Here is a 26,799-nt window from a genome sequence, read left to right as displayed (position 1 = left end):
CTACTGTGAAGTAATCCAAGTAACATAGACGAAGTAATACACAAAGTAGAGAAAGTACAAAACAAGTATAAATAAACAAATAACTAAAACAAGGTAACAGTCAAACTCAAACTACATCGCCCAAAAACTGTTTACAGACCCTATCTCCAACGACCTTCCAACATTGTCCCTTTCGCTGTTGCAACTACTTGATGTTTCCTGAATAACCGTCCTTTGAGTTCTGACCGTGATACTACTGGATTCCGAGGACATTTCAACATTCTGGTGGGTTCTAGCAACGTGCCTTTTGATGCTGTAGTTGTACATTGAAGTGAAGTTACATAACTTACACTTATGCTTCTCTGCGCTCTCTTCATGGATTCGTCTCATGTGGCGGTCAATCATGTACTTCGCATTCGACTCGTAGTCGCAGTGGTCACATAAAAACACTTTCTGTACATTCACGTTCCTATTTCTGGTCACCCTCTTTCGTTTCCTGATCACCTTTTCTGATGCTGATGGTACTACCATTATCAGATTTACTGTCCCGTGACAATCTTTCGTCTTCGTATCTACAATCGCAAGCAACAAATCGACTTCACACGCATGTATAACAGTTTCGTGGAAACAAAAATCAAACTTAATATCACTGGCCATTTCACTTGGGTACTTCACGGAGAACAAATTCAGGGAAACAAAGGGATCAAACAAAAAGCAACAATCAAATCTGAAATACACAACATATGAGTCTACCATTGAGTCTACTATTCAGACACTGGAAAAGATAAACGGAAACACACTGATGAACACTGGGATTGACACCCCACGGGCGAAGCCCGATGCTTGCACTACTACTTCTACCTTCTACTTCTACACAACTAATTCTGACTCGCACAACGACCTCCGACCTCCGCCTCCGACCTCCGCTACCGACCTCCGCCTCCGACCTCCGCTATCGACCTCCGCTACCGACCTCCGCTACCGACCTCCGCTACCGACCTCCACCGACCTCCGCTACCGAACTCCACCGACCTCCGCTACCGCCAAACGTTTTTTGGTATTACCAGAGCACACAGAGACCATTTTTACATCACCGACCTTCGCCGACCTCCGCCCTCCGCTACCGACCTCCGCCTCCGACCTCCGCTACCGACCTGCGCCTCCGACCTCCACTACCGACCTCCGACCTCCGACCTCCGCTACCGACCTCCGACCTCCGCCTCCGACCTCCGCTACCGACCTCCGAGCTCCGCCTCCGACCTCCGCTACCGACCTCCGACCTCCGACCTCCGCCTCCGACCTCCGCTACCGACCTCCGACCTCCGCCTCGGACCTCCGCTACCGACCTCCACTACCGATCTCCGACCTCCGCCTCCGACCTCCGCCACCGACCTCCGACCTCCGCCTCCGACCTCCGCTACCGACCTCCACTACCGATCTCCGACCTCCTCCTCCGACCTCCGCCACCGACCTCCGCCGATGCACCAATATATGGTTTAGATGAACGCACCAATATGGTTTAGTTGAACGCACCAATATGGTTTAGTTAGAGCTAGAATGGCTGTTCAGGGTATCGCCATCTTAAAAATTTTATGCATGACACCAGTTATTCGAAATTTTCCAAATTTGCTATGTTCGTTGTATGTACAGTCTGATGATGTGAAACGTTCTGTGCAGTGTTCACCAATAATGTAAATTAGGCTGCGAAGAAAAAAGACAGACTGGGATGTTTCTTTATCGACTCTGGGCAGACTGGCAGAAGTATTTACACTTCTATTTGACTGGTTCAGTAATGGTTACAATTGAGAGTCAATGATACAGCGCTGAAACTCACTGTGAGCAAGGTCCGGGTACATACATATATATATATATATATATATATATATATATATATATATATATATATATATATATATATATATATATATATGTGTGTGTGTGTGTGTGTGTGTGTGTGTGTGTGTGTGTGTGTGTGTAAGAGTGGGGACTTATATACTTATATATATATATATATATATATATATATATATATATATAATATATGTGTGTGCGTGTATGTGTCTATCTGAATCTGTGTATATAAACATATACACATGAGAAAAACATGTAATAGTGGTGGGTAATGGGGGGGAGGTGTACCAGCTGAATAATCCGGGGAGGGGGGTTGAAATCCTCACTCTCGTATCGTTTTCTGTGCAATACCCCCCCCCCACTCTTGCGTCGTTTTCTCCCCGTTACTCCCCAAAAAGAAGTAAGAATTATGAGGGGAAATTTCTAAAGAGACCTTATTTTCACCTTATTTTCTTATATATTTTGAGTTAACCATTCAGGCCGATTGCCAACCTTTTTTTATGTTCCCGGGTGTCAACGCTAAAAAACGCAAAATTATGTAAGATTGGCGTTGAATGCGTTGAATTTATGTAAGATCTACGCTCAAGCGTAGATCTTACAAAATTTCAATGCATTCAACGCTAATCTTACATAATTTTGCGTTGAATTGTGGCGTAGATATTACATATTTAGCGTTGAATTTAGCGTTGATCTTACATAAATTCAACGCATTCAACGCTAATCTTACATAATGTTGCGTTGAACTTTTGTCTTCAAAATCAACGCATTCAACGCAAAATTATGTAAGAAAATTGCGGTGAATTTTCCGAATTGTCAACGCTAGTTGCCGCTGATCTTACATAATTTTGGCCAAATTCCTCGGCCCGGGTTGATCAGCCCTCATTTACACTATGCAATAAAACTCAAGATTCAATGAAGCTCTGATGTGAGGTCGGTTACCTGCACTGTAGATGTCTTCGATGCTGATAATGAACAAAACAGATTGAAATTCTGAGCCAGAAATCCTATTCTTAATACTCGATTTTGCACAATGTACAACTTCAGTAGCGTTCCACTTATTCTCCAACTGGTCAGTGTTGAGGTGATAGAGACACTCGGCTAATATCACAATCAGTCTGTCAGTGAAATTATCTTCCAGGAATCCAGTTTGAGGAATATCTGCCACCTCTTCCATGCTGTCAACATATCTCACTGCAATCTCCCGTTGATTAGCGGTAAAACATCCGGGAAAGCGAACAGGTTTCGATGGAAAAGGAAGTTTGTTTACTTTTTCTTGTATACGTCTGCTCGTGACTGTGCTTAAATGACTGGAACTGCGAAACAGGATATTTAAGTCCTCGTGGAGGAATATTTCTGGAATAGTGGCTATTTCTCCACAAAATGTTCCGTATTCAGTGAGAGAAACCCAGCAATAGTCAAAATCGGCGAGACAGTTTAACAAGAATGTATTTCTACCCTGTAACACCAAAGACGGTTCAACTTCGTCCACCATTATAACTCGTTTCTGCTTCTGCGCAAATCAGTTTACATATTTATCACGACCCAGGCTGAGGTCATTGTTCAAAATGACCTTTAAAAAAATCCATCTCGACCCCTTTTGCTCATCAAAATACCCACGCAATCACCCATTCTCCAGACTTTAGCTAGCTTTGGTGCGCTAAGAAAAATTTCAGATAGAAATATTTCAACCCAAATTTTTCAGATTGTTTATGCTTGGTCATATTTTTGACGGCCTGTACTGTCTCTGCTGCATATTTCGTTTTCAGTGGCTCAACCCTGAAATAACTTGACAAACAGTCAACAGCCACAAGCAGATATTTTACACCATGGTTCTATTTCCCAAGCTTATCAACATATGATAGATCTACGGATCAGATCTATTTATGTCGTTAACAGCAACTTTGAGCTTTGGAAACCTGAGGCGACGTGAACGGTATTTGGTAAAAGATGGTTTCGTTTTCAGATATATTATAATTTCCTTCATTGATCAATTAAGCAAACTTTGAAATCTCTTTACGCTTACAGATGACGTTTAAATGGAAGCTTGTCATTGCTTAATAAGAACTGTTTTCACAAATCGTCAGTAGAAATCCCAGTCTTTCCTAAGCGTCTCTTGCGGTGTCTTCTCTCTACTTGCATCGAATTTGGCTTTGCGTTTTCTTCTTTTGGGTCAGATCGTCTTCCTTCTTTCTGTTCCTGCTGTTTTTTTCGGTTTTGCTTCCGTTGTTTTGACACGGTTTCGTTTTCATCTTCACTGTAAAATTGATCCAGAACTTTCTTTGCGTGAGTCGGCTGATATTTCAAATTCACTGGGCAGGTCAATTTTTTGTAGGTTGTTGTAAATTGTACAAAATGCTTGCTATCTCTACTCCTTGAGATCTCATCGTGAACCAGGAGAATGTTAGTTTCATCACTAAAAGACACATTATTTGAATTGAAAATTTCATTTAGGATAATTGCAGCTCTTTTTGTTTTGTTTTCTTCCACTAATTCCAGGTCTAACGTTATTAAGTCGCAAGCTGAATCTTTCCGTTTTTTCACTATTGGCTATAATTCACTGTCATCACTGAAAAACAATTCGGTTTTTACGTCTTCTGGATCACTTGTTGCATCACCGCTACTCTGTCTGCATCTTGTACTCTTTTTTCTCAATGTTTCGTTCAAAATTTGGATTAGTTCTTTGTGTGAGTGCTAAATAAGTTGCTTTATGCTGATACATTGGATTATTGAATATTTCATCCTTGGTTTTTTGAGGTGAACAACAATTTGAGAATCAAATAAAACTCTTCTGCATGCTTTATTCGGGCTTTAAGTACATATAGCACAACAATCCCAACGCTCGAATGAGTTCCTGTTTTTGGTTAAAAAGTTTCCTTTTTTCTCCAAACTTGTTTCCTTTGATAATGGTTTTTGAAATCAATTCAGTTGATTTTTTTAAACTGCTTGTTCACTGGAACATTAACATTTTCCACATTGAGCAAACACTCACAAAGAAAGTTTATAAAATCATTTAGTGCTTGTTTGAGGAACTTTCTGAAAATGCTCTAGGGCAGCTCGAGCATTTGCTTTATCATTTGCTCTCGGTCAGCTTGAGCATTTACATAATTTCTTCTCTCTCATCTTTTTAAGTGCTAACCGCTTTGGAGGAAAGTAGACAAAAATGTTCAACCTGGTTGTACAATGTTTGAAAAATAATGAAAGGAGGCTGAAGTTTTGAGATATAAGTCAACGAGAAAGTGTCCAAAGGGTTGTTTTGTTGCACGTTCATAGCTTTCCTTCATAAATTTATTTTGGTCACATGTTTTACAACATAGGTGATCTGCTGTTTGTCTCTAGGTGATTTGAACAAAAAGACATGGGTTGTGTTCAGATCAATTGTTCGCGACAATTCACTCTGTTGAAATGCTTAACATAAATCACACCAATGTTTCTATGGCGTACAGAATTGCAAGTTTTGAAATTCGCTTTCATTGAAAACTTCTTTACAAGCACAAACACATGCTCAATAACAAGAACAAGCACAAGCAGAGAGTTTCCAGCTGTATAAAAATGTTTAAAAAAATGTTAAATGTAAAAAAAAAGTAAAAAAAATGTTCACTTTGAAATCGATAGTGCTGAACTTTGGTTGATCGTGTTGATAGATGTAGTAATTAGCGCTAAAGTTTGGGTAAGAATTGTTTCTCAATAACATTTGAAGTATATATTCCATTTTTCCACAACACGACGGACCACAAACAGTCATAAAAACATATGGCTAGTGGATATATTTTTATTCATAGCATTGGATATGGGACAGCGTAGCCGAGTGTTTACAAAGGCAATAGAAACTACAGTGTTTATTCTTCACAACCAGGTTTGGAAAAAAATGGTTAAAGACACTACAATAAAAAAAAATTTAAAATTTGAGTAAAATGAAAAACTTCGGAACGTGGGAGTTGAGAATTAAAGAATTTCCATGAACGCCTCTCTTGATTTTCCTAATTAAAAACTATAGCATTCAAACACTCTCAATTACCGGAGTTTTTCTGGTTTTCTTAAAAACCAATTGACAGAAAATTATTGCAAAAACGATTTAAAACTCGTTTTTTCAGTTTGGCTATCTTTTTGTTAATCTCTCTCTTTCAATCCAATAGAATTCATAGGTAGTATTTCTAGATCCTTTGTCGTGTTTTCAGTGAGTCAGTAAATAGTTTGCCTGCTTGCTGCATGCCGTAACCAGTTCGATAGTAGACAATAGTCTCTGCGTTGACTTCACAGACCAACATTTTAATTTCATCAGGGAAATTCTCATCGTCCAATGGTACCTGAACTGGTGCTTGCCGCATGGGCGTAAGTAAACGGGGTTAGTTTCAGTTTTCTTATTTTCTGTTGTAACGACACTGTACATTTGGAAATATTCAAGTAACGAAAGACTTTTCTTCAGCATAGTAATTTGCTTAGTGTTGTAGAGAACGAGTTGTTTTCGCAGAATTTTTTGACCCTTGATTCTACTTTCTCTTCTTTTAATAAAGTCAATGTCAAGTGACTATCATTCGTTATTTAACAGCATACTGTCAAAATTGGAGGTAAATTCACCAAAGAACTGAAGGAGCTGCCTTATCCACTCGTCGACTCATTGGATTGCAGGGAGATCCAATAGAAAAGCAACCGTTTTTTGCTTTTAGCACAACGCTTCCTATTTTGCTAATCTGGTAGGCAGAAAGAGTGCAGACTGCAAGTAACATTATCAGTTGGCGGTTTAGTATCCTCAAATTTGGACAACGACGAGTTTCCAAATCTATTAACTCTTTCTGCAAGAGGGTTTGAATCGATTCTGTTTTCTCTATCCCTTTGGCATAAAGTTTCTCTAACGCAAACTGAATTTTAATTGTGACAAAACTTTATGATAGAAACCAGTCGGAATAAGTGCCGCTGTTCCAAGGCAAACCATGTAAAAATGTGATTGTCCACTTATGAGATCTTCTGTTATTAGCGGAAAGTGAGTTGTACGAAACTGGTGGTAGAAAAAGAATTACGTCCAATTAATTTTTTAAACAAAGCAAAAACTCTTTTAATTTAAAACCAATTTTCTTGTAACGAAAACTTTCAAAAGTCTAAAATCACTATTTCTTGTTTCATCATTCTAGTCAAGTGAATAAATTGTTTTCGAAAGTCTTCACAGAAAAACAAAAATCCGATCCCGTGATATGACCCAAATACTCGTTCGTAATTGGACAATGTAACACATAGGAGTATCCAAGGCCTTCATGACAGTACTGTGCTATATAATCCGATGCGTTGTGGAATATTGCATGAAGTAGAAATTTTTTGATTGATTTGAAGTAGTTGTCCATTGACTAATTATCACTTCTAATTAGAACGCCATACGTCTGAGCTTCAATATTGCTTCCAAATCATCATCAGGATCAAGGTATTGACAAGCAGCTACACAAATTAGAAACCTTTGAACGTACTGTGGATAATTATTCTTTATCTGCAGGTAATTATTATGAATTTTTTCTAGACTATTGGTTGCGATCTTTTCGGCCATTCTTTTCACCAAAAATTATTCTGACAAAACGAATCCTAATCATCAATATCTTATTTCCTAGGATAACCTCCCCTCACCACATGCATTGCACTTGCATACCTTGATCCAACCAAAGTATATTCCGACAATCAGCGAGCCACATAAAGACAAGGAGCGAAAATAGCACTCTTTTGACATGAAGGATCTCCTCTCTCCCACAAACTAGAATATCTCTCTAATAGTGCGAGTTATATATACCAACAATAAGCCGGCCAGGCAAATACATGTAGCGCAATTACCACTTTCTTAACATGAAAGACCTCCCCTACGGGATCAGGGATCTCCCTCTGCCTAAGGGATCTCGAAGGTTCTCCCCCTCCCCCCTAGAGCTGAATTTTTCCTTAGAGCTAAATTTCGAGAGAGGAAACAAATTTCAGGAAAATGACAATCTTGGCGAACTTTTCTTATCATAATTTTTTTCCATTTAGTGTTTCGTTCAGTTTTTGCTCTAATAAACAATTTTGAATGGAACATATTAGCAATATTCAGCATTTCCCTCTGTTGTAAACTTCTCATTTCGAGCTACAAGCTTCCTAGATGATAGAAAATCCTCCTACATAATTTCTCCTGTGAGTAAGATTCGATTGTTTTTAGAACATCTTAACAAAAACAGATATCTTGGAAAAAATGAACAATGATTTCTAACTTTGCATTTCTGAACTGCACTCATTTACTGTCACAAATGTTTATACTCGTTTCATAATCTGAAAAAAATGTTTGTGAAAAAGTGGGACAAACTCAAGTAAATTTACTCGAGCAAGTTGCACTTTTGCTATGAAATGGTTTTGTGCTTATGCAAAAACAATTCAAAAATCACGTAAGTCTATTCAATTTTATCTAGCTTAATTTTAATTGTCAGTGATTGTAAATATTCATGGTTTAGCTCAGTCTCATTTCATTCAACTTCTTCCAAATGTTGCATTTATCATTATTATTTTGAACGAACAAACACACGCATTTTGTAAAACTTTGTAAAGGGAATAAAAAAAGATATGAAAAAGATATGAATAGAAAAAGGAAACAATATGTTCGATGATAAACGCCGTCGGATACATTTTCTGGATGATCCGTTAAAAAATTCTCTACAGACCGCGGGTGCAAAACAAGAACAGGAAATGAACATAATTCCTAAAAATTACATTCCGGGTGAAGTTGTCACCGCTAAAAATTGCTAGAAAGTGTAAGAATTGATGTGAATGTTGTAAAAAATTTAAAAACTGCAATTTTTAGCGTTGACTGCGGCAATTACTGTGAAAAAGACGAATTCACCGCAAAGAATTGCAAACTTTACAAAATTTCATCGCTAATTTTATCAAATATTTTCAGTGCAAAAAGTATTGCAAAAAAGATGTAAGGATAGCGGTGAATGCGTTGAGAGCGGTGAAACAAATTCACCGCCAGATACTGCAAACACTGCAAAATTTCAGCGCTAAGTTTTTGCACTATTTCTCAGCAAGTTTCACCGCTGAGCGCATTTTTTTATCAACTCAACTTCTTAAAATAATACTGTGTAAGATTTGAGCTGAAATTTTGGAATAGCTTCACAAGAAAAAAGTTAGATTCGCAACTGTTTTTAGTTGCATATAGACCAAAATATTTTTCAAAAAAATGGATTTTAAATGGAACAAGGAGTTATTCAAAACATTTCAAACTCATAGTCAGACTTCTCCTATGTATGGGAAGTCTGAAACATCAAGAATTTGTAGTGTAGTTTCTTTAGAAAAACTTATATTTTCATCCAAAAAAGTGGTGAGAAAAACAAATTCTCTTCCCTAAAAATCGCACATCTTATGTACATTCGCAGGTATAAATCACTGTAAAATTGCCATATTCACAAAAATTCAAATCTTTTCCCTAAGGTTTATGGAATCTGATTTAAACTCAAAAAAAATATCATAGAAGTAAATGACAGATGGCACAGTGGTTGACATACAGGTGAGAGGTTCTAACACGTGTACGGAAATTTCTTGTCAGTAGGATTAGCGGTTTTTAACGGTGAAATTTTTTTTCTCATCGCTAAAAACCGCAAATCTTACAAAAAATTTACAGCTTTCACCGCATTCATCGCTGAAAGATGCGGGCGCTTTGCGATGAAAAATATGTTTTTCTTCACCACCGCTATTCACTGCAATTCTTACATTTTGTTTCGACGAAACCTTGACCCGGGTTACTAAGCTGAGGTCCACAACTCATAGTCTGGTTAGGGGTGGTCTTAAGTTGTGGTCCTCAGCCAGCGTTCCTATTTGATGCAAGCCTGTATAACTGACTGAATATGTAAGCTGATTACTTTGTCCGTTTGGCCGCTGAGTATCGACTCCAAATTTGCCTCTGATTTCGTGATCTCATTCGCTCTAAATTTATTTTTGAGCTCAATACTGCAATTATGTTGCAAAATTCTGTCTAAATATTTTTTAAACAGCCGTTTTTCGCCGCCGTAAAGAAACAGTATTTCGTGTACGTCATTGTGTTGCGCCAGTTGTTGACATTTTGCCATGAGAAGTGTTGTTTTTCCAGTTCCGGGCTGACCTGTGATTATCAAATGGGTTTTAGATTCTTCTGACAGCAATTGGTGTTGCTGCGGACTCAACACAATGTTCGAATCGGTGTTCGAGAATTTAGTTCGCGACAGTGAATTCAAGTATCGCTCATCCACGTCTAAAACTTTCTTGTTGCTTTGCTGACCTGTTGAGTTTAGGGCACTTATAGTCAGCAAGGCTGAAGCGTAATTGAGAAACGAATTCTCTTCAAAATCACATTTTCTAAATAAATCAATAATGGAACAGTAAGAGTCAACGACAGAAAAATTACAGTTTATTCTAACTAGTTTTAGAGAATTAGTTTTGTCACCACTTTCAACCAAGAATAATAAGTGATTTATCAACTGCTGCTGGTTTTGGTGAATTATGTAAAGAAAATTTTTATCCTGGCTGTTTTTCTTTGACAAGTTATTGCAATTAATGAAAGTGTCGAAAGCGTACTTGATTTCGATAACTTGTTGTCGAAACAATTCAAACTGCAGTCCTGGAATGAAAATAACGAAAGATAATATATCTTGAACAGTGTTCCAAAAGTTTGCCAAATTTGTGCCGGAATTTTGTGTATATGAAATATAAATTGAATACAAGATCAAATGCATTTGTGGAATAATTTTTGTGAGACATTGAGTAATTTTGTTGCGAATTGCGCTTCTTGGGTTTGCTTTATTTTCAGCCATTCCTACTTCGAAAGCAACGATGCGCCGAGAACCTAAATAGAGCCAATCAATTTCAAATTGCTGCGGTTGAAAAACTTCACAGCTCAAAATAGTCTTCAAATGTTCGCTTGAAACCCCTTTTATCAAGATACCGCAAGGGTCTTCCAGATTTTTCAGCAACTTTTCAGAGAAAAGTCGTACTTCTCCAAAATAGGACGCATACGTGCAGAATTCTTTGGGTTCACCCTCTGCAGTGTGTTCATACAGCATGTTGTCGCCCAGATTGTTAAAATGTGGTATGGACACCAAATTTTGCCTTCTGGTGGGAAAGTAAAAGTCAATTAATTCTGACAAACTATTGATTTGTTCAGCTGATGAAAGATCACGATTCAAAATTCTGAACGATTGTTTACTAATATGATAGAATTGCTCCTGGTTCAACTGATTGCTGAAAAACAACACCAGCTTCTTCATCAAAATTGACCTTCGGCAGGATTCTTTTATTGACGACAGAACGGTCTTTTCAATGGAGTTTTCGTCGATAAACAGAAATTTTAAGCTCAAGTTAGGGAAATTTGCTTTTGGAAAATTAGTTGGGGACACTTTCAAATAATTATTAATATCGTTCTCCAGTTTTTCAATGCAATAATCTTTTTTAATTTTGGCCGTCATTGAAAAAATGACGAGCACATTTAATTTTTCCCCAATCAATTGGACATCAGCCTCCAAAATTTTCCTAATTGTATCATTTAGGATGTGCAGGTGATCTATGCATGAATACGCGATTTGAGTTCTTGCCTCATCGCCTGATATATTGCTGATATTTTTAAAAATCAGTAATCTATTGAAGTTGGCCGAGGGAATATAGATACAGCCGTGGGACAACTTCGCCGACTCTGCGACAGGCAAATTTTCACGGCTGGCAGCGGATGTGTGTTTAAGAATAACAAATCCTCTCAAATTCAGTCGGACTAAGAGTTGTATTGTCTTGCCATGGCCGTATATAAAGTTAATTGAAGGGATCTGGAATTGAAGAACTCTCGGTGGTTGGGGAAGCAGAACAAGTTCGTTTTCAACTCTTTCTTCCAAATCCATCGCCGACCAGTTTTTGGAGATATCGCTTACGCCTGAAACGAATCTCTTCTTAAAAGTGTTGACACTATTTGAATCAGACTTCAGAAATATCAAATCGAAGTTTCTAATGCAGACAGAAAATATTTTAAATAGCTGTACAGAAAATTGCACTTATCGAGTTCAACATTGTCCCTGGTTACTTTAAAAATTGATAGAAGCTAATTCGTTCTTTAGTGCTCAATTTAAATTTTTCATAGATATTTCGTGATGGTAATGAAAATCAGAGCACAGAAAGGACAGGTTTCAAAAAAATATGACTAAGAACTGTAAAGTGGATCATTTGGACCAATTTACTTCTTTATTTCCTCAAAAATTATCTTAATACATGTAAAAAGAACCTACAAGTGACGGATGAGTTTACACATAAACGATTAAATTTGTAATTATTCACTGTCTTCAACACCTTATACTACAAATTAGCAAAAATGAACGGTAGGGGCGCTGGTCCATACCTCAATTTGGGTCTGTTTGGTTGAATTCATGCAAGATCTACGCTAAATCCAAAGCTAAAAATGTATGATCTACGCCAAACCTTCCGTATGGCGTAGATCAACCTTCCATCAACTCAACGCAAAAAATGTAAGATTGACATTGAATTTGTTGAATTCATGTAAGATCTAAGCTAAAAATCAACGCTAAATATGAAAAATCTACGCCACAACTCAACAAAAAATATTAAGACTGGCATTGAGTGCGTTGAATATATGAAAGATATACGCTAAAATCAACGCAAAAATGTAAGATCAACGCTAAATTTCAACGCTAAATAGGTAAGATCTACGCCAAAATTCAACGGAAAATATGTAAGATCGGCGTTGAATGCGTTGAATTTTTGTGAGACCTACGCTAAAATCAACGCAAAAATGTAAGATTTACGCTAAATTTCAACGCTAAATATGTAAGATCTAAGCCAAAATTCAACGCAAATTAGGTAAGATTGGCGTTGAATGCGTAGAATTTATGTATGATCTACGCTAAATTCAACGCAATAAATGTAAGATCTACGCTAAATTTCAACGCTAAATATGTAAGATCTAAGCCAAAATTCAACGCAAATTAGGTAAGATCGGCGTTGAATGCATTGAATTTTTGTGAGATCTTCGCTAAATTCAACGCAATAAATATAAGATCTACGCTAATATTCAACGCTAAATATATAAAATTTACGCCAAAATTCAACGAAAATTAGGTAAGATTGGGGTTGAATGTGATGAATTTATGTAGGATCTACGCTAAACTCATCACTAAATATGTAAGATTTACGCTAATATTCAACGCTAAATATGTAAGATCTACCTCAAAATTCAAAGCAAATTAGGTAAGATTCGCGTTGAATGCGTTGAATTTATGTAAGATCTACGCTCAAGCGTAGATCTTACATAAATTCAACGCATTCAATGCCAATCTTACATAATTATGCTTTTTTAGCGCTGACAACTCGGCCCGGGTGTACTTCAAATCAATTGTACTGAGATACGCCTGACCCTCATTTGATTTGCTAATTGCACACCCAATGTTATCAATTAACACGTAAGTAATCGGTATTTGGACTTAGTATTTATTTTTGTGAATAGTTTTATTCAATACGAATGAATCAAGTGTTAATTTGATGGACTTATCTTTCTTATCTTTATTGAATTTGATGAATTAAAATACTCATCAGAACAACAGTCAGTTTTTCATTGTAAACTTCGGAAATTAATTTTGATAAGTTTGAATTTACGCATTTTTTGGAGCTCTATAGGAAGTCGTCTTCACTTTTGTGACTTGCGCTGAATCTGTTTCTGTATTTGTATCTGATATTGTGTTCTCCTGCTTCCCCAAGTCGTGATAATATATTTGACTAGTATTTTTGTTTTCTGAACTAAGCGCAGTCTGATTGATCCTCAGGTACCGCTAGATTTTTCCAAGACCTTATTTCCACTCGTTTTACTCAACGGGACAATTTATCGAGCTTGAAATTGTTATCGAGTTCGTTTGAGAATGTTTTCAGTTCCACCGTGTCCTTCCCTTTAGCAGTTTGCCTTTTATTATGATGCCAATTGTCGGTGAGTTATATATAATTGTTGTTGGTCTACCTGTGTCCGCCACTGCACTACTATTACTAATAGTTATTTTAGTTTTTCCGCTCAAATTGTGTCCCAGATTGTACATGTACAATTGGATAGTAGTCTGATGATGACTTGAGGCAATTATATCGTTCATGAAACTGTGAATTTACAAACATTGCGTCGTTCGTTGATTATAGAGTACGTCGTCTACTATTTTGGATATACGTTGCGTAGACTGTTTCCAAGGTCTTCAACCCGATCTCCAAACCCTTGCGAACAAATTTTTTGGATTGCTTTTTCTGCACGCGTCGCCGAGTCCTGGACAACAAGAATTCTCATTCTTGTCAAACGCAAGTCCACATTTTTGGCATCTCTTATGAATAATTTTTGCTACATGGCTAAAAACTTGCTAAACGGCTTGTTTTGCCTCTGTTTTGTGTTGACATATGACATGATGATTGCTCATTCATTGCTTACACCATCTCTGTAGTAAGTGACTTTGAAAGCTTTGGGGTGCTTTTGTGAAAATACCCGGGGCGCTATTGATTGAGTCCGAAGTCGTTGCAAATTTATGTGCGCCTTCTTGATGTGCTGTTTCCTTAAAAAGTTCATGCTGGGCGTCCATGTTGTTCAAATAAAAATCAATTTTTCTCTGATCAACTCGTTCTGTCCAAATAATCTAACAGGCAGTTTTCTGCGATTTCCGTCATCGCTCCCTAGATTTGACTCTACCTTTGCCTTTTCATTTTTATGAAGCATTTTAATTCTATAGAATGACATATAGCGTTGTTCAGAAAAGGTTTTGTCGAAAAATCTCATAAATCGCATACATCAATAAGTTCCATTATCTGATGTGGCTCTCATTGATATAACTGTTTGTGTCTTTCTGTATCAATTCTCAGGATCAACAAACAATTCGACTTTATCTGCTATTTTCCACTTTTCTCCTCCGTATTTAAGGTCCATCTCGAATTTCCGTCGGCATCTAAGTTGCCAGTCATTCTTAGTTTCACGTTTCTTGTTTTGCTGTCCCGTTCGTACGCGAGTGTCTGATCTAAGATGGGTTTCTCTTCAGTTGGTTCCGATTGAAAGGCCACTTTTGTGAGGATCGGAGCAAGGAGTTCCAGATTGCTATTTTGGCTAGCAACTCCAGTTCCGTCTAGGACTTCCACTTTTCCAATTTTGTAGTGTTTTCTGTAGTTGATCTCTCTCAAAATAGATAGTTACCTCAAAAGTTCTTACGTTCTGCTTCAATTCTGACTGTCCGATGTCCTAGGCTATTTTTCGACTAAGTTATGCGGGGTTCATTCATTGTACTTTCAGAAAAAAAATGCTTTCTGGATTTATACTGAACATACTTGGCTAACAAAGTACCCTTAGGTCACTCTGATTCAGTACTGAATCGTCGATTTACTATTGGAAAATACTGATTCAGTAATGAAAGTCTCTGACACTCGGGTCCGGGAACTAAGCTAAGGCTGGAAGTGTCATTTAGTCAAAGTTAACCTAAATAAGCAGTGCTTTGAAACTTTCCTGTTGTACTCAGACTTTGTCCTGTCGTTAAATTTTGCCTCAAATTTACGATTACGTTCTTTTTAATTGAAGATCCACTTTTATAGCACGGGTTTTAGTTTCAGCGTTTTAGGTTTGTCGCATAAGATAATGTTCAGATGTTTCTGCCATCTAGTTACAATTTTCTTCTTTACACAAAGAAATTCTATTGTAAATACCTTTTAATTTTTGTTTAACTTTAAGAGCCTCAGTCTGTCTATTTTTGTGATGATTCTCCACATTGAGAGCATAATTACTATATCTTACATAATTTGGAGTTTTTTAATAATGATTTAGAGTTGATTAATACTGCCGGCAGTTAGCTGAACAAAATGAACTGAAATATCAGATAGCACACGTTTCTCTACTCCAGGGTTTTTGGGTAAATTTTTGTAAGAAATGTGGTGAATGCGGCGAAGGCGGTGAATAAAAATAATTGACCACATTTCGCCGCAATTCTTACAAAAATTCACCGCCAATTTTAACGCACTTTTTACAAAAATTCACAGCATTTGTTTTCCAACATTTATTCAATTTGATTTAAATTCAGAAGAAATATTAAAGAATTAAGTGACAGTTGGCGCAGTGGAATAAGAAAGTGTGAAATTGTGTGAAGTTGTAAGAAAATGTAAATAAGAAAGTGTGGAGAAAGTGTGAAGTTGTAGTCATGCAGGAGGTGAGAGGTTCGACCCCGTATACGGAAGTTTCTTTTTTATAACAATTCCGCTGAATACGGTGAAAATAAATAATTCACTGCAATTCACCGCTTTCACCGCAAAAAGATGCAGGAAATACGCTGTAAAAATTATTTATTTTCACCGAATTTCACCGCATTGTTTACAAAAATTTCACCGCATTTCACCGCATTGTTCAGCATTCACCCTTTTCACCGCATTTCACCCGGGCTTAGTTCGAGCAGAATTGCGCTATATTAAATTTGTCTTACATTGAAGTAAATAATAAGATTAAAAACATTTTAACCTTTCAATCAAAACATTTTAGTGTTCAGATCATGAGGTAGGATCCCGTCAACTTAGAGAGAAGAAAAAATGTTTCATTTTCACGTTTTTGCTTTTAGTTTCAATCGTAATCCAAATTAAACTGGCTGTGTTATTTGTTTTATGTTGAAATTGTGGTTAAAATGTTATGCTATCGAAATTTCAAATTTTCAGACTAATTTTATCTAAATTGTTGAGCTAGCTTCAAATTATGTTTTCAGTTCTGAAACAAAAAAACTTCACAAAGTGTTTTGCCAAGAGCAAACGATTTTTGTGAATGAAAACACATAGAATCATAAATTAGAGCTTCGTTATTTTAGACAATTTTATAGTGCTACAGACCATTGTTTAACAATTAGGTGTTTTTTCGAATTGGTACCAGAAGATCGGCTTTTACTTTTTGAACAAATAAATCACTTCTATTACAAGCTGAAAATTTTTTCCCGATGTTTTCAGAACATATAGAGCATTTTTTGTGAAAGCGGAAAGGAATCAAACAAAGTCAATAAAGTTTTTTAGAAAAATGAAACAAAATGAAATAATTGAATCTTGAATGTTCGAAAAAATACCTGAAGCGATTTCAAATCCGACTCAACACCGATTAGTATTAACTTGTGATATGATATAACTTGGGAATAATTTTAATCAGGATTATAAGTTTTAACTGGTTGTGGATTAGACGAGAACCAAATGTCTTATAAATGCTATGAAAATTGTATAATACAATTGATTTTTCTCTCCAAAAAATTAAATCTGAAAAATGAAGCACAAAGCTCAAAGAATCATCGGACTTTTTCACAATTTTGCTATTTTATAATTATCTATCTGCTAATAAACTGATGACAATTAGCACTTAAAGGTAATTTAAAACCAAGAAAGGCCAAAAACAGAATTGTTTTTGCGGGTTAGCTGTACTTTCTTCGTTATTATTTTTGCTTTTTTGCGGCTGTAATTTTCTATTTTTTAATTTGCTTAGAAGGCACTTTAGGTAAGAAAATTTACCGGCTATGTTAAGAATTCACAGAAAAACTGCAGATAGAAAATTAATTTTGCGTAATCAAGTGACTTTCTAGCTCTGGAAATCAATCAATGAAATTAAACTGACGCGTAAGTTGAACACTCATAATGAAAAAAGAGAACTTCTTACTAGTATTGTAACTCAGAGAAAATTGTAAACTGTATCATTTCTGCCTGAAAACTACATCAGTAAACTGTGTTACGAAGTAAATAAGTAAGCGAGATATTATTAGCCAATCAGAATCGAGTATTCAAATGTGCATATAAATCGTTCCAAATAAGATTTAAATACGTTCTAAAATACGTAGAAAGTTCCGAAAAAGTTCATTTAACCTAATTTTAAGTAAATATAACCATGATATGTATCGATTAAGCTGGTTTTCGGCTCAATATTTTTAGGTTTTCTAGACAATTGCCGATTGAATACGAACTGATTTTGACGTCAATGACAACAGACAAAAAACCAGTAAAAGAGCATCGAAAAAACCTTGCCGTCTAAGCTTTCACTTGTTGCTTTGGACATTACTAATGCTTATACGTGTTGCCGATAATACGTTGCTACATGCCGAAAAAGGAGTTTAAATCTTCCGAACTACAGTTTTTACTGAGTTTATATGGTTCCGCTCCCGGCTGTGAATGTGAAACAATCTGAGAGATGGGGGTGCTGAACTACATGGACTCCGAATATATCCAACTGTTGCAGTCTATGAGAAGTAGATATTGCCTACGAGTTTCACCAGTGCCTTTTCCAGATGGAATTTCCAACAACAGCAACAACAAGCGCAAAACATCGCGACCCTGCCCATCTACAAGCCAGATGCTTTCAAAAAGAACCTGATGTCTTCCAATTTGTTACGATGCAAATACTTTGGAAAAAGAAACCGGAAAATTGGATCCCAGATAACGATGTGAGCTACCTAACAGAAACTTCAACAGGAACTGTAAGACTGAACCAAAACTTTAAATGTTTCGAAGTGTAGTATTTAATGATTATGTTAGACGGCAAGAAAACCACCCCATGAACTATTTTTGGATATCGCATGGGGTAATAAAATTTAACTACTCTTTGTAAAAAAAAATAGGTAAGGGCCCACCGCAATCCTAAATTTTGGGAAGAAAAAACATCGATTTTGAAAATTTTTGGTAGATTTACCAAAAATTTGAAAAAATTGATATAGTCGGTTCGTATATCAAAGAATAATCTCCGATATAGAGAAAATTGAGAGAAAATAATGCTAAATTGTTCAATTTTGAAAATTTTTGGTCAGTTTTAAGGCAATTCGTAATATTTTTGAAAATCAATACCGAATATTGATAAACCGTATTTTCGAGCATAAAACCGTCAAGTTTACTGGATTACCGTTCCGTAATCAAGAATTTGCAAAAAATTGACCGAAACTTGAAAAAATTGGACAAAAGCAAAAATCATTTTCTCAAAAAGAAGGTTCCTAAATTGAGTGAAACTCAATACACAAAACAAGTTGTGAAAACTTTCACAACCTCCGGCCTACAAAAAAAATTATCGACATCCTCTATTTTTTTTTCTCGTCGCTGCGTTTTTGTGCTGTTTCGTCCGCGTCCTTTTCGTCCTTTATCTTTTCAATTTTCCGTGTTCCGTTTTTTTCAAGAACGTCGCTCTCCCAAGTTTTCGCTTTTCGTTTTATTCTGCTACTTTTCAGGATTTCAATGTAGTATGTCATATGTGATGAAGTATGTTGTTGTTTTTGCTGTAGTATGTTGAGTATGCTAGTATGCTGGTTTGTTGTTTAGGTCTTATAGCTTTCTAGGGTGTGACTTAAGTTTATTCTCGAGTTACGGCTGGGTTGTCCTTTGACTTTTCAACTCTACTAATTTACTAGCCTTTCTGTTGTAGTATATTGATTGTGCTGCTTTATGTTTGTGTGTACCTGTACGATTGCTAGTTGGTTTGGTCCTGTTGCCTTCTAGGGTGTGACTTAAGTTTATTCTCGAGTTACGGCTGGATTGTTTCGCGACTTTTCCAACTATCTTAGTCTACAAACACACTATTGTAGTTTATTCAATTTTGCTGTAGTTTGTTTAATAACGTTAGTATGCTGATTGTTTGTTACGGTTTGGAATTTGCTAGGATGTGACTTAGGTTTATTCTGGAGTTACGGCTAGTAAATTTCTCGACCTTTTCATCCTTTTAGTGTACTACTGCATTGCCGTAAAATAGTTTGTCGTTAAATTTGTCGTTATAGACCCATTATGAACTATATTAGATTGTCTTGCAGTAGCTTCTCTCCTTCTACCTAGGGTGTGACTTAAGTTTGTTCTGGAGTTACGGCTAGGTTGTCTGCTTGAGTTTTTGCTATGGTCTGCTAACATAGTTCTTTCCGAACTCATTTCCCTCCCGTTCCTTCCCACCGTCCCGTTTCGTTCGTTTTCCCGCACGTCCCGTTTCCGTTCTGTCGCGCATTGCTCGCTCGACTTCTCGTCTGTCCCGTTTTCGTCGCGTCGCGCGTTGCTCGCTCAACTTTCCGTCCGTAACGTCTCCGTTTCGTCGCGCGTTGCTCGCTCGACTTCCCGTGTGTCCTTTGCCTCCCTCCGCGTTGAGCGCATAGCGTTCAGCGCTCCACTTCTGTTTTTGTCGGGCACAGTGTGCTCGACGACCTTCTTTGCTCCTTGGGTGGTTTGTTTTACAGACTGTCTACAGTGTGCTGTGTCTGGTTTCTTTTGCGTTGGGTTTGTTTTGCGTGGATTTGATTTGTTTGGAGTGTGCATATAATAGATAACCGTGTGCTGTGGTAGTTTTGCTGGTATTTGGAAATAATAAAATCGTGATGTCTAATAGTCTTGATCAAAAAGTCAAAAAGTTGTACGCTGCCAGGTCAAAGCGTGAAGCTGAATTGCATGCTATACATGAAGATATTCTTCATTGTATAAATAGTCAAAGTAGGCGAGTGAAAGTTGAACGCCTAGTAACAAAGTGCAACGAAGCTTTTATGACTGTTGTAGACAAAAATGAGGACCTGATTGCATTTGCTGGAAAAACGGAGGATACAAGTGCACTTGTTCCTTCATTAGAGTCTTACTTGGAGGCAATGACAACTAAGAACGACAAGATCCTCGCTTCAGCAGGAAACTACATCAACTCTGCTGATGATAAAGTGAGCGAGTTCCAGGAACCAAGGTCTTCCATTCGTTCTAGACTTCCTTCAAATATCACATCGTCAAAAACATCTAGTTAGCGTAAACATGATTACGTAATTGCCAAAATGAAGCGCGAAGAAATTGAAAAACAGAATGAGGCAGCCATTCGCCTTGCTAAACAGAAAAAGCAAATGGAATTAGATGAACTGGAGGAAAGCAACAGGAAACGGTTGGCAGAGGCAACTCTGCAAGAATTTGAATTGCTGGACGCCGTTTCTAAAGGTAGCCAATCTGAAACAACTGCAAGTGCTAGGAGCTCAATGAGAAGTGAAAAGGCTGTCCACGACTGGATCAACACCTCACTTGCTTTAAGTTTTCACAATGAGGAGAAAACTAGTGAACCACAGGTTATGATTGACTCTCCAGAATGTCCTAGCCACAACAACGGCAAGACAGTGGAAGATCAGAACACTGAAATTTCAAGGCATTCCATTCCAAAAAATTGTCGAGGCAATTACATTTTAAGCAATGAGACCTTGCAGCAACTCGACCCCTATTATACTCCACCTGAAAATTTTTTGGCTGCTGCTAACACACAGGCGTTGTACCAGGCGCACCTAAGGGCGCAAATGAATCAAACAGGCCAGCAAGGCACGGCGCTCCCAAGCATAACCAACCAAGGAACCGCGGATAGTCAGCCGCCTTCTGTACACGCCCCAAAGGCTTCTTCACCACCCATTCAACAGCCCATTCCACCACAGACGTTCGCACCACAAGAAAATCAAAATAATGCATCCGAGTTTTTTCCACACGCACAATCCGGGGGACCGGAAACATCAAGTCTGCCCAAGAATAATTCGGCCCAGAGTACATGCTCACGACAACAATATAATTTTGTCCCCCGAGCACCAAACGCCACTCTTCCTCCTTTTCCGACAACAAATTATCCAGCCCCCGCAATAAACGTTCCCTTGCATCCAAGCGCCCCACCAAGTCCGAACATTCAACAACACAACTCCGAACCCGCTCATCCTAACGTCCTCCCCCTTCCGAACCCAGTCTTCGCACCTAACCTCACTGCTCCCATCCCACGCGCCCCTTTGATTAATCCTCCTCTTGTCAACAACACTTTCCAGAATAATAATAACCCAGTGCACAAAGCTGTACGTTCCGTTGCTGCTCCTGTCCCAAATATGCCCAATATCCCTCTCGGCCAAAGTTTTGTGCCAAATATGAGTCATTGGCGTTTTCCACAGCACAGACCGTCATTAGTCAACCAAGACGCTACCACCGTAAATAATGTTGCTCCAAATGTACAGGCACACATCGCACCATCAGTTACAAATTTTCCACAACAAATATATTCGAATTCACCCCTTTTGATTGATATGCAATCACGATCCGGCACACATCAGGAAAACCCGATTGCAACTACAAGTAATATTGTACCTGGTCTGGCCACTCCGGTTTTTCAGCCAACATACCCTTATGTTGGGCCCACTCCCTTGAGTTGGAGTGGTCCGCAGGTGTCTGCACCTGCCCCTCCGATACCGGACAATGCGTCATTGATTAAGGAGTTGGTTGACGCAATAAACAGCAAGAAAAATGACCCCTTGCCAGAATGGAAACTTGCTCAGTATAATGGCGATCCATTACAATGGCACGAGTGGTATGGTCAATTCAAAAGCTCGATTGACTCGCAAACGCTCACTGATGACGTTAAATTGACATACCTTAAGACACTCGTCACTGGTAAAGCAAAGATTGCAATCGCCGAGTTTGCTTACTGTGGTTTAATGTACAAGGATGCACTAAGGACTTTGGAACTTAAATTTGGCCAGCCACAGGCAGTCGTAAGTGCACACTTGGATAAACTAAGCAACTTTCCGCCTCTTAAAATGCACAATAGTGATAACATTATTAACTATTCTGCAGCCATATCCAGCCTCGTTGGAGTTTTCAAGTCACTATCATATGATGCTGATTTGAAGAGCGCTTCCCTACTTAACCAAGCGGTAAAGAAGTTACCACCAAACAAAGAGTCATGGTCACTCTTTACGGTTAAGAAGCACTGGGTTAAGCCTACCCTCCTTGATTTTAACGATTGGCTTAAAGAAAAGGCTGAGGCCCATGATCTTATGAAACAAAGCGCAACCAAGGCCAAACCTGAAGAGAACATCACTTCAGTAACAAAGACCAAAACAGCCTCAAAAGTGTTTGCATCAAACTCACAACAAAGGGAAACAAAGAAGCAAAGGCCATCTTCTTCCACAAACACTTACTCTCGTTGCATTGTATGCAAAGGTAACCACCGGCTATGGGAGTGTCAAGTTTTCAAGGAAAAGACTCCAACCCAGAGAGCTAAGCTGGTGGCCGATAATAAACTTTGCTTTTCGTGCTTACGTGATAAGCACACATTCCGCCAGTGTCCTCAACCAAGAAAGTGCCGAGCAGAAGGGTGTAATAGTTCGCATAACTCACTATTGCATGGAGCAGATAGGGTTTTCCCAACGAAACAGTCAACAAATCCCAATACTATCCAGTCTTCTGGCAACACAGGTCAAAGTAAAGAAACTACTAGTCAACAGCCGTCTAATAAGACCACCGCAATGTCATCTGTTACCGATGTTAAGGGGCTCCTTCAGGTGATGGAATTGCAGTTGGTCAATTCGTCCGGTTTAGATACCAAGGCTTTAGTTTTGTGTGATACCGCCTGCAGTAACTCTTGGGTGGCCGGTAGTCTCGCAGATAGACTCGGTTTGCACGGTAAAGCACTAAAGCTAACTGTCAAGGGTATTAATACCGAAGAGGTAGTTGACACTAGGATTGTTGAAGTTACTGTGAAACCAAGAGAACATCAGGATTTCGAACCATTTACCATCAACCCTTTCGTTAAAGAGAGTCTGAACGTCGGCTCAGATATAATTAATGTACAGGCCCTGCAAGAGACTTACCCACACTTAGCACTCCTTGATCCCGTGACATATTCCTATAAAGACATTGAGATGATACTCGGACAAGATGTCTACCACGCCATCCGCCCGTTAGAATACTTCTCTACCGATGAGAAGCGTTCACCCGTTGCCGTACGCTTACCCATAGGTTGGGTCTTAAGCGGTCCGTTACCATCAAGTTCTTGTTTAACCTCAACGTGCTTTAAAGTGAATATCGAACATGACAATGAGTTAGCAAGTCAAGTAAAGTCATGGTACGACATTGAATCATTCGGGGCAAACAAGCAGGTCGACTCCAGATCTGCAGCCGACGCAAGGGCTCACGAGATCCTTGAGAGTACCACCATACACAATGGCCTGAGATACGATGTCGGAATGTTGTGGGCAGCAGATAACACCAAGCTCCCAAATAATTACTTCTCCTCCCTTGTGCAACTAAAATCTCTCGAAAAACGATTGGCCAAGGATGAAGACCTTAGAGAAATGTATACTAGCACCATTAAGGAAGACCTAAATAAGGGGTATGTAATTGAGGTTCCGGACGCTCACAAGGTTGAGAAGCGGTCTGATAAAGAGTGGTACCAACCCCACCATCCGGTTTTAAACCCGAACAAACCGGGTAAGGTGCGTAGGGTGCTCAATGGAGCAGCAAAATTTCATGGCGCCTCACTGAATAAATCGTTGCTCACTGGCCCTGATCTGCTCCAAAACCTTATTTATGTACTTCTTCGCTTCCGACAACATCGATATGCCGTCTCTGCCGACATCGAGGGAATATTTCTACAGGTCGGTGTATTACCATCAGATCAACCATCTCTTCGCTTTCTGTGGCAAGAGGACCCGACAACTAACGTTGTAGTGTATCAATATACGCGCCATATATTCGGGGCTAAAGACTCGCCCACATGCGCCAACTATGCATTACAACGCACTGCGAGAGACAATGCCAAGTTTTACCCCGAAGCTGCAAAAGCCGTCCTTGAAAACTTCTACATGGACGATTACCTTGACTCAGTGGAGTCTCCCGAGAAAGCCATCCATAGATCGAAGGAATTGGTACATCTTCTCCATCTTGGTGGGTTCGAGCTTACAAAGTTCGTAAGCAATGTACCAAATCTGGCTGACCGAATTGATGGTTCCCCTCAATCTACTGAGCCCAAGGTTATTGTTTCATGTCAGGAGGATTCATCGCATGTGCTAGGGTTAAAGTGGGATCACACTAATGACACTTTAGTTGTGAGTCGGGGTACAAGCTGCGCTATCACCAAGTCCCTCACGCAACGCTTGGTCTTAAGTCTTGTCTCGAAAGTCTTTGACCCCATTGGTCTTGTCGCACCGTTTACCGTCGGTGCGCGACTGCTCTTAAAAGACATCTGGCGTGTCACAGGACAACAATGGGACGACGAGCTCCCACAAGACATCGTTCAAAGTTTTTTGGTCTGGAGTGCGGACTTACCAAAGCTTGAAAACATCAAAATTCCTCGAAGTTACTCTAGTGGACCCTTTGATAATACAGAGTTGCATATGTTCGGTGACAGTTGGCAGGATATTTTCAGTGCGGTCGCATTCTTGCGATCCCGAGTAAAAACACCTACGGGCCAAGAGAAAACAGAGCTTGCGTTTGTTTTGGGGAAAGCGCGCGTGACGCCAATGAAAGTAATGACTGTCCCAAAACTCGAATTACAAGCAGCTCTACTTGCCGCTCGACTGAAAAGAGAAATTTTACAAGCACTAACCGTAACTGTTAACCAAGTATTCATGTGGACAGATAGCACGACCGTCCTCCAATGGATTAACTCTAATGAGAAGCAACCAATCTTTGTTGCAAACCGCGATTGTAAAATGTTGGAGTATACCAGCGTTGACCAATGGAACCACGTCGCAACTAAGGATAATCCAGCTGACGCTGGCACGCGTGGGATGTCCGCTGAGGTTTTGCAACTAAGCAGTTGCGTCAATGGTCCACATTTCTTAACTAACTCAAATTTCCCTTTCGTGCCGAACAAAGACGTCATTAATAACATCAAACTTGGCGTCAACCAAGCAGTCATTATAGAAGATACAGTTTCTCTCGCCACATCTGTTAAAAAACAGACAACTCCCGTTCCGTCGTTATTCCCATTTGATAAGTTTAGTTCTTATCAAAAGTACTTGCGCATTGCCGCATACGTTCTCCGGCTTTTGCCGAAACATGCCGGCTACCGTAACCCCGATGGTAGCATTACCGACCCTACTGAGCTTGACGAAGCCGAGCGTCATCTACAGTATTTGGTGCAAGGAGAGTCTTTTGAAGCCGAAAGAAAAGATCTCATTGACAATAAATTCGTTAAACGGAGTAGCCGAATTGCTCCACATTCACCGTTTATTAGTCCAAATGGGCTAATCCGTTCCTCGGGCCGCATCAAGCGGTTAATTGAAGTTGGGTTTAACGTAAAGCACCCAATCATCTTAGATGCACGTCATCCGTTTGTAAAACTGTTCCTTGAACACACGCACGTAAAGCATTACCATCAGGGCGTTGAATACCTAAGATCAATTGTGCAGGAACACTACACAGTACTGAAACTAAGATCATCCTTGCGTTCCATCAAAGCACACTGCCTGAGAAGTCGAGAATTCCAAGCTGTAACTATGCAACCAATCATGTCTGACTTACCTAAGGAGAGACTTGCTTACCAGTCTCCTCCCTTCACGAACACTGGCGTTGACTACTTTGGGCCATTCTATGTTACTGTCCGCCGTACTACTGAGAAAAGGTGGGGCTTCCTCTTCACTTGTCTCACTACTCGCGCTGTCCATGTCGAGATAGTTACATCCATGGACACCAGTTCTTGTGTTATGGGAGTTGAGCGGTTTGTGTCACGTAGAAGTACACCTGCCATGATTTGGTCGGACAATGGCACTAACTTTATTGGAGCGGAGAAAGAACTCCGAGAAAGTATTGAAAAGTGGAACGTTGTCAACATTGCAGCTGAGCTCGCTCACAAAGGTATTAAGTGGAGGTTCAATCCACCCAGCGCACCACATCAAGGTGGTATCTGGGAGAGGTTGGTACGCAGCTTCAAGCGCGTGTTGTATACTATTCTTGGCACGCGTCGCCTCACGGATGAGGTACTGCATACTACCTTTTGTCTCGTGGAGAATGCTCTCAATTCCCGTCCTTTAACACCCGTAAGCGCTGATCCGTGCGATTTGAACACCATAACGCCTAACCACTTTCTTTTAGGAGAACACTCTACCGGTATTCCGTCTGTTGTCGGCAATAATGAATTCGACCATCGTAAACGTTACGCACGTGCGCAGTCGTACGCTAATGCGATCTGGTCCCGTTGGATCAAAGAGTACGTACCGACGCTGAACCGACGCTCTAAGTGGCAGACGCCTGCCG

General features: G+C 39.1%; 1 protein-coding gene across 1 annotated transcript; it reads right to left on the bottom strand.

Moving 5' to 3' along the window:
- Positions 1–225: 225 nt before the first annotated feature.
- On the bottom strand, positions 226–17,013 carry LOC142357280 (uncharacterized; the record flags this gene model as incomplete). The annotated part of the gene is made up of 4 exons (XM_075408932.1): positions 16,896–17,013; positions 9,687–11,719; positions 2,770–3,340; positions 226–551 (listed from the first exon to the last, which is right to left on the bottom strand). Coding segments are annotated over exons 2-4 (2,898 nt in total), but the record flags the coding sequence as incomplete, so codon positions are not given.
- Positions 17,014–26,799: the final 9,786 nt, after the last annotated feature.

The sequence above is a fragment of the Convolutriloba macropyga genome, unplaced genomic scaffold (genome assembly GCF_964194025.1).
Source record: "Convolutriloba macropyga unplaced genomic scaffold, txConMacr16.3 SCAFFOLD_3360, whole genome shotgun sequence".
Lineage (NCBI taxonomy): Eukaryota > Metazoa > Xenacoelomorpha > Acoela > Convolutidae > Convolutriloba > Convolutriloba macropyga.
The sequence above is the reverse complement of the archived record's forward strand: the minus strand, read 5'-3'. Positions and strand labels throughout refer to the sequence as shown.